The following is a 13,148-nucleotide window of genomic DNA, read 5'->3' as shown; positions in this document are numbered from 1 at the left end:
TGTTCACACAGTGGCCAACGAGGCCTTAGAACAGGGATGGGGAACCTCAGGCCCTGGGGCCGTATGCGGCCCCCGAGGACATTTTTTGTGGCCCTCGGGAGCTCCGGGGCCCCGCCGTGGAGGCTCAGTACAGGGCGGCCCTCCCTGAGGGTGTTCCTGGGGCCGATCGGCTTCGGGGGGCCTTTTGTGGACTCTGGGGGTGGGAAGGCATGGAGCCTGGGGCCAGGTCACGTGGGGCCGGCAGGTGTGTGTGTGTGGGGGGGAAGGCTTATCTCTCTCCCTCTCTTTCTGTCTCTTTCTTTGTCTGTCTCCCTCTGTCCTTTTCTTTCTCCCCCTCTTTCCATTTCTTTCTCCCTCTCTCCCTTTTCCTCTTTCTCTGTTTTCCTTCCTTCCTCCCTTGCTGATTGACTGCGGGCTGCACCCCCCTGGTGCCTCGTTTGCTTGCCCCCCCCGCTGGCTGCCCTCGCGCTTGGGGGGGAGTGGGGGCGCCCTTTAGGCCTTCTCTGCGTGGCCTCACCTGGGGTTGCCAACCTCCAGGTGGTGGCCGGAGACCTGGCAACCCTAGCCTCTCCCCCCCACCAGGAGTTCTACACCTGGTATGGCCCCCGAAAGATGTTATAAATGTGCAAATGGCCCTTGGCAGGAAAAAGGTTCCCCACCCCTGCCTTAGAATCATAGAACCACAGAGTTGGAAGGGGCCATACAGGCCATGTATCCCAACCCCCTGCTTAATGCAGGATCAGCGTAGAGCGTCCCTGACAAGTGGTTGTCCAACCTCTGTTTAAAGACTGCCAATGAGCGGGAGCTCACCACTTCCCTAGGAAGCTGATTCCTCTGTTGAACAACTCTTACTGTAAAAAAAAAAAAATCCTAATATCCAACTGGTATCTTTCCGCCCGCAATTTAAACCCATTATTGTGAGTCCTATCCCCTGCTGCCAACAGGAACAGCTCCCTGCCCTCCTCTAAGTGACAGCCCTTTAAATACTTAAAGAGAGCAATCATGTCCCCCACCCTCAACCTCCTCTTCTCCAGACTAAACATTCCCAACTCCCTTAGCCTTTTTTCATAGGGCTTCATAGGGCCTTCTTTGAACCTTTCCTAACATTTTGTGCTGAGCTGCATCCCCTGGACAAGTAGTTATCCATTTGGAATGATCTGATTGCCCTGGGTTTTCCTCCTGTAGCCTTAAAGATTCACATATTTGGTATCTCAACCTTTGTATCTGGGCCTTCTTAGGCGTGCTGGATGGTTGCAACATTCAAAACCTGATTTAAACATCTCTCATACTCAGCCTACTAAGTGCTAAGGGAGGAAGAGAACAACAATGAGTTCTTTTTAAATCAAAAATGAGAATGTAATAGGTTGGGTCAATGCATTAGTTACCACATTTCTAACATTTATTTTAAAAGTGTATTTGCCTAGACGAACAGAATGGTTTTTTTTTTTTTTAAAAGATTGCATTTGCATTCTTTGTTTTGCTCATGCAGCTATTATGTCAATTTAAATGTATCTGAGAGAACACCTGTTTTATCCAGACCTCTCAATGTCCAAATGGTCTGGATTATTTTCTCTTTTCTCTCTCCTAATAACAAAAGGTATGCGTTGCAACGTTTATGTTTGTTTGAATGAGGAAAGAGCTGCCCAAAAAGGGAATGAGCAACTGCCCTTAAAATTACTCCCCTGTGAAACAAGATGCAGGAGGTTGGTTCAGTTTTCATTAAGATAATGACTGGAGGTGCCACCCATAAAGGCAATGCAAAATCAAATTCCATGTTGGCCATAATTAGACAAAGAATTGAGAATAAAACTGCTGATATCATACTGCCCTTGTACAAATCTATGGTGAGACCACACTTAAAATACTGTGTACAGTTCTGGTCACCACACCTAAAAAAGGATATTACAGAGATTGAGAAGGTGCAGAAAAGAGCAGCCAAAATGATTAGGGGACTAGAGCAAGTGCCCTATGAGGAGCCGTTAAAATGCTTAGGGCTGTTTAGCTTGGAAAGAAAGTGGCTGAGAGGAGACATGATAGAGGTCTATACAATTTTGCATGGTTTGGAAAGAGTGGACAGGGAGAAGTTTTTCTCCCTCTCCCATAGTACTAGAACACGGGGTCATCTGCTGAAGCTGGAGGGTAAGAGATTCAAAACAGATAAAAGGAAGTATTTTTTCACACAACGCATAGTTAAACTGTGGAAGTCCCTGCCCCAAAATGTGATGATGGCTGCCAACTTGGAAAGCTTTAAGAGGGGAGTAGACATGTTCATGGAGGAAAGGGGTATTCATGGCTACTAGTTAAAATGGATGCTAGTCATGATCCATACCTATTATCTCCAGGATCAGAGGAGCATGCCTGTTGTCTTGGGTGCAGTGGAACACAGGCAGGATGGTGCTGCTGCCGTCGTCTTGTTTGGGGGCTTCCTAGAGACACCTGGTTGGCCACTGTGTGAACAGACTGCTAGACCTGATGGGCCTTGGCCTTATCCAGCAGGGCTTTTCTTATGTTCTTAACTGTGGTTAATAAGAAAAGATTAATAAACATTTCTACGTGAGCTTAGCGATTTTTGAAAAGCCAGTCATATCATGTATCCTGTATACATCCATAGATTTGGATGAAAAGGCTTTGCACAACTAGCATTTATTTTTCCCTAGGGTCCTAGCTGCTAGCCCAAATTATTGAAGCAATGAAAACTCATCTGAGAAGCTGCTAGCTCTGCTTGAGACCTACAGTTTGGGGTTGTCTCTTGGACCAAGGAGTAATTGTTACTCACTACATTTGTTATTTATAAGTGGCATGCTGACATACCAGGCCTGACATAAGGTAGATGGCTCACTGAACATCTTTTTGGCGTACCGCTAACGTTTTCTCCCAAACTAAGGGCTAGTCTTTCATTGGAAAAAAACATACTAGGCTGATGATTGCAGTATTTTTTTCCTTCTTTCTTTCTTTGTCTCACGTAAATGGGAGCTGCATATTCTGGTCAGAAAAAAACTTCTCACTAAACGGCCTTCTGTGTAATGGAATGCTGCTGCCCCCGCACAGAGCACACCACACAAAAGATTCCACACATTTATTGAACAGTCAGACATAGAGTTCTGGAGGCAAGGCTGGTGAATGGGGTTGCCAAGTATCTTGATCACAGGACTCCTGTGGCTTTGGAGTCTAGTGGAAGACTGGAGAATCACAGGTACGGCTGTCCCTATTACTCCATGCAAGTGATAGAGACAACTGTGCTGGTCATATGGCAAGCAGTCTGCCGTGGTGTCACATGAACACATGAAGCTGCCTTCTACTGAATCAGACCCTTGGTCCATCCAAGTCAGTATTGTCTACTCAGACAGGCAGCAGCTCTTCAGGGTCTCAGGCAGAGGTCTTTCATATCACCTACCTGCCTAGTCCCTTTAACTGGAGATGCCGGGGATTGAGCCTGGGGCCTTCTGCATGCCAAGCAGATGCTCTACCACTGAGCCACGCCCCCTCCCAAATTATTAACCATAACCAGGTTAGAACAAGGGAGCTGGTAACCTCACAGCAGAGTAGCTAGATGTAATCTAGTCATTGCAGCCATTGGTAGGGATGGCGGGAGCTTGTGGGGCAGGGCAAGGGTAGGACATAATGTCACATGATGCGTCAGTGTCACATCCAAGCCTCAGCCAATGTTCTGGCAACTCTATGGTATTACCGCGGAGGTTCCAGAGAGTTGGCTGATGCCTAGCCACCATGTCCACCTGCTCCCCCTGCCAACAGTTTCTCCTACTGACTTGGTGGGTGGGTGAGAAGAATGGACTGCTGGGAAAGCGCCCGCCTGAAGCAGGCAAATGGCTTGCCTGGCTCTTTGGGCATGTTGCAGGCTCAGCTGATGGTGGGTTGGCATTGTACTATGAATGGCGATCATTCTGGCCTCTACCTCTGTGGGGGTATTGCTTGTAAAGTTGTAATGAAGGTGCAATCACAACAATTAATAATGTTCCACAGTAGAAGCAAATAGCAACTGGGCTCCACCAAGGCCCCCTTCCTCTTGGGAGTTCCTACATATAGGGATATGGTGTACTATGGAGGCAATATTTACCTATCCCTTGTAGGGAACTGCATTGCGTGTGCCTGCTGAGAATGCTCCATGGGGTTCTGATCCTACAAGTAAATAGGCATGGTAATGTTTGTCTGGCAGTAGAAGAAAAAGAGTTGGTTTTTATACCCTGCTTTTCTCTACCGAAAGGAGTCTCAAAGCATCTTACAATTGCCTTGCCTTCCCCCCCACAGCAGGCACCTTGTGAGGTAGGTGGGGCTGAGAGAGTTCTGAAAGAACTGTGACTAGCCCAAGTTCACCCAGCTGGTTTCATGTGTAGGAGTAGGGCATCAAACCCAGTTCTCCAGATTAGAGCCTGTCGCACTTAACCACTACACCATGCTGGCTCTTGTTGAAAGTGGAACGGCTTTGAAGTTCAAGCACGTCAGTGTTGTGTGTCCCACATGCAGGGGTCGGTGAGTTACCCCAATATAATATTGAGGTGGCAGCATGGTCCTATGCTGTCATCATTTCTACAAGGGTTGGGGCTCTTTTTCTGCAGTGTACATGTTTATGCTAGCGTCTGGGGCAGGGAGGAGTCGAGGCAATACACAGAGTTGGTACAGTGGAGGGGAATGGGGTAGCAACTGAAGCAGCCATAACTTGACAGAAGCTCCCTCCCATACTTACCTGTGTGAAGCACATTGTTCCTGCATCCTCAGTTGGAAGAGTGGAGGCTGTGCTTTAGTGTTTTGTCTCGGTAAGGAGTATGCATAAAATGTATGAGCAGAGCAGTGTTATGGTAAAAAGGTAAAGGTAGTCCCCCGTGCAAGCACCAGGTCATTAATGTCACATCCCGACTTTTACTAGGCAGATTATGCTTACGGGGTGGTTTGCCATTGCCTTCCCCAGTCGTCTACACTTTACCCCCAGCAAGTTGGGTACTTATTTTACCAACCTCAGAAGGATGGAAGGCTGAGCCAACCTTGAGCCGGCTACCTGAAACCGACTTCCGTCGGGATCGAACTCAGGTCATGAGCAGAGCTTGGACTGCAGTACTGCAGCTTACCACTCTGCGCCACGGGGCTCAAGCTGCAGTACTGTTGTCAAAAGTTCTGCTCACGACCTGAGTTCAATCCCAACAGAAGTCGGTTTCAGGTAGCCGGCTCAAGGTTGACTCAGCCTTCCATCCTTCCGAGGTCTGTCAAATGAGGACCCAGCTTGCTGGGGGTAAAGGGAAGACGACTGGGGAAGGCACTGGCGAACCACCCCGTAAAAAAAGTCTGCCTAGGAAATGTCGGGATGTGACGTCACCCCATGGGTCAGGAGTGACCCGGTGCTTTCACAGGGGACCTTTACCTGTACCTTTTTTTACTGCAGCTTACCACTCTGCGCCATGGGGTTTCCTCGTTTATATGGTACAACATTGGTTTTCTTCTTTGCTGCTGCTGTTCACAATGCTCTCTTGTTGTGCAAAGTGCCCTTTTTCGTTACTAAAGAAATGTGAATGCTCCTTCTGGAGACTTTCCCTTCACAATCTCTTGGTCTCTCTTGCTAGTGCAGGGATTGGGAGGACCGGCTGCTTTATCGCCACAAGCATTTGCTGCAAGCAGTTGAAAAATGAGGGTGTTGTTGACATACTACGAACAACCTCCCAGCTACGGCTAGACAGGTAAGAGACATTTCTCCTTCCTTCTAAGAAACAATTCTGGTTAACCCAGCATTCTGTAAGGTTGGTACTGTGGATAAAGATCATTATCATCCAAGTTATTTATATGGAAAGTTTTTAGGGAGTAGGTGCTAGATGAATGGCAGAGAGAGACTTTCCGTTTGTCCTCTGTGTGGCTATGTCATTCTTACCTTTTGAAATGTACTCAAACAAATTTTATTCATTTTTCTTATTGTTCTGACAACTAATATTGAAATCAGATGTATTTAGGAGGACGGTTTTGGAAATTTCCGAGAAAATTATGCAGCGGCATCTTCACTGCAATTTCCCCAGCACTTTCCTTGCCTCAACTTTCCATGGCCACCACCACCCATGCAACCAGAGGGCTTTTTAAAAACATCAGTAATAGGTAGATCACTAGAATTGTAACAATGCATTGCAACTGTCCTAGTTCTGCACGCCCAGCATTTTATTCCTTGGTGGTCTCCCATCCAAGTACCAGCCAGGGCCGACCCTGCTTAGCTTCTGAGATCTGACGAGATCAAACTAGCTTGGGCCATTCAGGCCAGGGCAATGTGTTGTTAGGTAAGGAGAATGACAACTCAGACATCAAATACTTTTAACCAAGTATGTGGAGAGAGAGACTTATAGCTTTGTGAAAGCATTTTAATTGATGTATAGTTATGAGTACAGAGACCTCATGGGGTTCACTTATATGTTTCAGTTGTAACATGAGGTGGCCTCAAGCCTTGATTTGAAGGATATTCATTCTATAGCTACTGTAGCCACAACACCACCTAGTGGTTGTGTGCTTCCTCTTTCTTGGAAAACAGGAATGTTGTGGAAGGAAAGCTGAAGCATGTGTGCTGTTTCCCAATGAGGCAAGATGCAGAAAGAATAGCTAATGAGGTACTTCAGGGGCAGAGGTACTCCTAGCACTACTGCTGTGCCCTAGGGGTTCAGGTCTTCTAATGATGCACCTTTCAAGCCAGTGTATAGTATATATCCCACAGGCTGGTTGTGCACAGATGTTATACCTATGCAGTGTTCACCCGATGCCAACAATGTTTCCGTTGATAGCTCTGAAATCTGAAAAATGCTATCTTTGCCTTTGAGAAGAAATTTAATTACCCGGAGGAAATGGGGAGGGGAGGCTACTCAGTGTCCTATTCCTTTGTCCTAGGGACAGAGTCCAGGCACGTAGCACCCTTTGGCTTCCTCTTTTTCCCCTGGTAGGCCTTGAGAAGGCTTCAGTTACCAGAAGAAGGGTTTTTTTCTCGGACCGTGTTCCTTCTCTTCTGGCTACCATGGTCCTCTCCCTTGTAGCCTGGGGAATGGCTTGGCACTTTTTTCTCTTAATGGGTTTGCAATGGTAATAATGACCAGAAATGATGACTTAGATTCCTTGGGAGTAATGGGCTAGATGCATTTTTCAGTGCCACACTCAGCAGAGCTAAGGGATACATGTCAAATCTGCCTTGAACTGAAATAGTACAAAGGGAAACAAGGCTGCTCTGAATTGCAGTGTGTTCCTCACTTTGCATGTTCCACCTCTAATAACTGGGTCCAGGAGCACTTGGGCTCACTTTGTATCTTGCCTGCTGTGGAATATACATTTCATACTCCAAGGCTTCCAGCGTAATGAAATATGCCTTTCTTTGTTTCAGAAATGTATCCCTTATGTGAATATACTTAAAAGTTACTCCAAATTTTGCACCACAGTAGGCCACATTTTCCCACCTATGGTAACTTGTAGTCCAAAAGAGCAAGAATCTAGTAGCACCTTAAAGACTAACAAAGGTCTTTTATGCATGGGAGTTTTACCTGGGGTTCAATGCTCTCTTAACCCACACTTTTCTGTCCCAAATCCTAAAAATGCTATGCATGTTGTTGTTTATCCTGCAGAAAGTCCTGGGGTTTCTGGAGTAAAGCAGCAAAAATCAAGAAACGTCTGAGTCCCCACCCCTTTAAGACGCTGCTTTGTAATTGACTGTAGTGGTTACCCTAAGAAAAATGTCGCCCCCCCCCAGCTCCTTTCTCCGACGCTCTCCCAAGTGCTGTTTTAACACCCATTTCACAAAATGGAGCTCTTTAAAAGGAAAGGGGTTGGGAAGGGGAGAAACCAAAGCGCCGTTATAAAACCCATTTTTATGTGAGAAAAATGTCTGCTCCGAAAGAAATCCTGGTGGGAAACAAACAAAAAAATAACCAGCACAAATTCAGAAAGCGTCTGAGTCCCTGCCCCTTGAAACACTGCTTTGGAATTGGCTGTAGTGCTTACTGTGAGAAAAAAATCATCCTCCCCTCCCCAGCTCCACACTCCCATGCTTTGGCTTACGCATGGAGATGCGAACGATTTGACCTGGTCTGATCTCAGGAGAGATCAAAGAATCGCATTTTAACAGGATTGGGGAGACCCAGACATTGTATGGGCTGGATGCAAAGTCATCTCTAAGGGACGGAAAACTTATGCATAACCCTAAGGAAAACTGAGTCAGACCAGCCGATAAAGTAGGTCAAAGTACACATGCATAAAAGACCAAAATTTCTGGTAGGGTATGAACTTTCGTGAGTCACAGCTCACGAAAGCTCATACCCTGCCAGAACTTTTGGTATTCTTTAAGGTCCTACTGGACTCTTGCTCTTTTCTACTTTTACAGACAGACTACCATGGCTACCCATCATGATCTGCCACCTAACGTGTGTTAGTTTTCCAGTCATATAGTTTTTTCCTTAACTTATATTCAGCTTCTGCTAGCCATGTGAAAGGAAAAATAAGCTCTGTCTCCTAAATTCAGTTGCCTTCTCCCTCCTAAGATTTTGTCAGGCACTGTGCTCACTCTTTCAGTTTTATCTAAGGACTAGGAACTTGTTCTTTTAATGGGGGGAATTTACCATTCTCAAGCTGCAAAATTCTGGGCCAAATATCAATTTCATATTTGCACAGTACAGTCATAGAAAGGCAGATTATGTATAGCCCACAAATTGCACAAGAGCAGCCCATCACAAGGATGAGCAGTCAGAGGGGAATACTGTTGGCTTTGCTTATAGTTTAATTAGCTTCCCAAGGGCCAGGCTGTTGAAGTCTCCTAGAAGCGATTGTCTACAAGCTTTTACAGTACTTATCCAGGACATCAAGAGCCGTTAGGGAAGTGGTGCTGATTCCATTTACAGTTTGTCTGCCTTCAACACAAATGTGGTTGTAATCTATTTCTGGATTCTTTTCACAAGTCTTGTGCAGGCATCAGCCATTATATGCCCCAAATTATGATTGTGCATTTTGATATATCCTCGTAGCTTCGAGTTATGTTGGTGCATAGGGTGGTGCAAGCAGCCTAAGGGTTAAAAGATTGTGAAAGGCATTTCCTGATGGGAATCAGTTCAAGGATTAGAGGATGCCCCTTCAGTGCTTCAGCTCTGTGTAGTCCAGAACTAGAGGAGAATTGTTTCAGCTGTGAATCGGTACTTTCAGAACTGGAATTAGCAGTGTTTGGGGATTTTTTGGAATGATATGAGCACAAAAAGAAGATATCTGCTTTTTCTGGGATAATTTCCCACATTTCCAGTACTAGTGTACAGCATGGGTTGCTACTTGCTGAGAAGTATCTACCAGTTGATTTGCACATAAAGAGTAATTACATGGCATAGCCCTATTGGAATGTACCATCTCAGACTGTAGATGGGAAATTGTATTTTTGAGAATTCTCCCCTAAGAAAGAAATTTACTACACATAGAATATGAGGTTATTGGGAAGAAGCTTTACTTAGAACTTTTCTTCTTGGTGTATTAGTTTCCTTTGTTCACAGAGGGATTTTTTTTGCAGGGAAGAATTATGCCCTTCTGACAGTCTGAAATGGTTCAGTCTGGACATCTGTACTATTTGATTTCTTCTAAATATATAGGTCAGCCCTAAATTGGTTTGTAAACCCTGATTAAAAATCATCTTTGTTCTTGTCTTTTTGCTTATGTTCTACTTCCAATAACAAAATTAAATTAATATTTTCCAAGCATGTTATTTCTAAATGGTGTTTGGTCTGTTCAGATCAGATTTTACCAAGAAGGGACAACAATATTGCCTTCTCATTTGGACACTTGTATTAGAAGGGTTTGCCCTGATGTGGATGGCCCAGGCTCGCCTGATTTCATCAGATCTCAGAAGCTAAGCAGAGTCAGACCTGGTTAGTAATTGGCCAGGGGACCACCAAGGAAGGACAGGGATACTATGCAGAGGCAGGCAATGGCAAACCACCTCTGAGTGTCTCTTGCCTTGAAAACTCAGTGAGGTCATTATAAGTCAGCTACAACTTGACAGCATGTTCCACCACCGTCTGCAGCTTTACCTGGGCAGAAAAATTCTGGTCACTGTAGTGCACGCCCTGATTACATCTAGATTAGTTTACTGCAATACGCTGTATTCGAGGCTGCCCTTGAAAAGTGTTTTGAAACATCAGTTGGTACAGAGTGATGCAGCCAGGATGCTGACTGGAGTGGGTCTCAGGGATCATATCGTTCCAGTCTTAGCCTATCTACACTGGCTCCCAATCTGTTTCTGGGCCCAGTTCAAAGTGCTGGTCTTGAACGTCAACATACCTGGTCTTGAACATTAACATACCAACATACCTGAAGGACCACCTAATCCCTTACAAACCCGCTTGGCCGTTGCAGTCATCTTTGGAGGCCCTGCTTCTGGTGCCTCTACATTCTGAGATCAGGTGAGTGGCAGCCCAGGAGAGGGCCTTCTTGATCATGGCACCAAACCACTGGAACTCTCTCCCCTGGGAGATTGATCTGCCCCCTTGTGTTGCCATCTTCCACCAGCAGGTGAAGACTTTTGTTTTGTTTGGCATTCCCTCAGTAACCCCTCCTTTGTAACCAATGTTATTATTTTTCGTATGTATTTTAACGGTTTCGTATGCATTTAACTCTGTTATAAACTCTTTTAAAAGTTGTTTTAATTATGTGTGTGTTTGGTAGGGTAATGGTTTTATAATGTAGTTTTAACTTGTGCATTTTAAATTGTTAGCCACCTTGGCAACCCTTTTAAGGGCAGAAAGGCGGGATATAAACTTTGTAAATAAATAAAATAAATAAGGGTCTAGTACAGATGCTGAGGCCCGAGCTCAGGTTTGTTTGCAGACTGGATCTTGGATGACGTTCTGGCTCTGATAGCAAGGTTTTGAAGCAGCCGAAGGATTCATCAGAAGCAAGGGGTTCTCCTAGTAGTAGTCTTGTCTTCTGAAGAACACTGAGATCAGGGTTGCAGTCCTGGTAGCTCTGTGCTCCGTCCAGGCTCACAGGTAGCACAGAAGTATGCTAGCCATACAAACTATTTGAACCATCAAGACTCTCTGTTTATCCCAGGGCTTAAATATTCTAGAGAGCAAGAGGCCCCATCTGTTTCCAGGCTTCAATTTGGCCAGGGCTTGATTGGATCCTAATCCTGGAAAACAGTATATGCACGTAGGCAGTCATCGGTGAGCTGCCTCCTCACAAGCCCACCATCTCTGTTGCTCCAGCTGGATGGGGGGAGAACCTGGGGAATAGGAGTCTGGGATCTGGCCCTACAAGGTAGGGGGTAGGCTGCCCTGGCATGTTGGCAGCAGCATCTCTAAGTAAACCTTCAGGGACACATTCTTCAGCTGAGGCCTCAGGATCCAGGGGGGTCCAGTGGTGTTGGGTGTCCCCTGAATCTCCTGGTCTGGGATCATCCTGGTCATCCTCTGGGGAATCTGTTCCTGAGTCCAAGACCAACCCAGGAGGGGTAGCTCATAAAAGTCTTCTAGTAAAACCACCAAACCACCATCGGTCCCTTTGTATTTGGTCCTGTTTCCACCTGCACTAAGTGGCTTTCATCATTAATGCATATATAGAAATGGGATTTTGGCTCCCAACACTTCCCCCCCTTGCTTTTCTTTCCAGGGGAGGCATGATCCAGACTTCTGAACAGTATCAGTTTGTCCACCATGTCATGAGCTTGTACGAAAAGCAGTTTTCAAGAGCAGCAGCTGGAGAATAAGGATTCAAGATAATTTGTTATAACAAAAACCAACAGAACTCTAACCAGAATCGTATGTATTCCAGAGCTAAGAAGACACACGTGGGAATTTCAAAATAGAAGATATTTATTTATACATATATAAATATATATAGTTTTACTTTCATATTGTTTTGTTTTGCATTTAAGAGCTGATACCACTTGTCTTCAATATGTGACAGGACATCATCTTCCTCACCAAAAAAACAAAACAAAAAAATAGGCCTATTTATACTGTAAATAAGATCAGTAGCTTCATTTGTTACAAAATTTGTCACCGTCAGATTTGCTACTTTAAAAAACAAATTAACATGATTGCTACTAGATCCAAATACAGTGTGAAACTCTTTGATAAATGTCTTGCTAAAATCTGTAGTGTATGTTGACTAAGCTTGAAAGTAACTTTTTGCCTTTTTTCTGATTGTTTTTACATTTTAAACTACCGGATACTGTGTATATCATAAGACCTTCTGAGCCTCTGCATTAAAGGATTCAAGTGGATTCATACTGAAATGATTCTTCAAGCCTTTTGTCTTTGCTTACTGAAAAGAGTCTTTACAAATTAGTTGTGCTGCCAAAATTAGGAGGGGGGGGAAACACTGGAGTCCAGGGCAAAAGGGTGGCCATATTAGTTTGTTAGAGTGAAGCCAAAGAAAGAGCCTACTGGCTACTGAAAGACTAAAAGATGGATAGTGGCATAAATTCTGTAGACAGTAGCCATTCTCGTCAAAGCAGCATTCCTTAGTAATTCCCACTGCTTTTCAAAAAAAAAGTTTTGATAATTTTCAATTGCAGAGACTTGGTCTCTGTGTCAGTTTACACACACACACACACGCACACACGTAACAGTATGAGATTTTTATATTTGGTGGCTCTGGGCTGAGTTTTGTATGTAGTGATAAGCCTGGTGCTTAAGCATGTTCCCAGCTCTAACCCTCAGCCCAGATTTTTGGGATGGTGAAAGAGTGAGTTCAACGGAAGCATTCACACTTCACCCTTTTACTAGGATTCCATACAAACAACATACATTATAAAGTTAGTTGTATGAACTAGTTTCCTTGCCGTTCATCCCCTAAGCCTGTTCACTCTGAGGATGATCCCATAAAGTTGAATGGATTTACTCCTTTTATATGCGTTTACTATTGAAGTCGAACCTCTGTATATTTGTGGTGGGGAAGGCATTTTTCCTGTGGCCGGACTGACTTGTTGGGGGAGTTTGAGTTGGCTTTCCTGGAAGCTTGTGGTTTAACATATCTGGATCATATGAAGCCATCTGTTCTGCAGCTTCCTGTTTTGTACATTGTTTACTCCTGCTGTTTGCTTGTGAGACACTGTAATTAATGACAGAGATTACCATGGTGAAACTATTTGGGGTGCAAGGTAGTTTGAGCAGATGACCTTTTAACCATGCTGCTGGAAAAGTTGACCCAAA

At 44.8% G+C, this 13,148-nt stretch overlaps 1 protein-coding gene across 1 annotated transcript in view; it reads left to right on the top strand.

Annotated features, from left to right (window-relative positions):
* The window catches only part of PTPN5 (protein tyrosine phosphatase non-receptor type 5), a 37,373-nt gene extending 25,384 nt beyond the window's left edge, over positions 1 to 11,989 (top strand). The window contains exons 11-12 of the mRNA XM_056850848.1: positions 5,571 to 5,684; positions 11,602 to 11,989. Of these exons, the coding sequence (XP_056706826.1) occupies positions 5,571 to 5,684; positions 11,602 to 11,698 (211 nt within the window). The 3' untranslated portion in view covers positions 11,699 to 11,989. The remainder of the gene's footprint in view (positions 1 to 5,570; positions 5,685 to 11,601) is intronic.
* The last annotated feature ends 1,159 nt before the right edge of the window (positions 11,990 to 13,148 follow it).

The sequence above is a fragment of the Euleptes europaea genome, chromosome 6 (genome assembly GCF_029931775.1).
Source record: "Euleptes europaea isolate rEulEur1 chromosome 6, rEulEur1.hap1, whole genome shotgun sequence".
Lineage (NCBI taxonomy): Eukaryota > Metazoa > Chordata > Lepidosauria > Squamata > Sphaerodactylidae > Euleptes > Euleptes europaea.
Note: the sequence above shows the minus strand (reverse complement) of the source record. Positions and strands in the feature narration are given on the sequence as shown.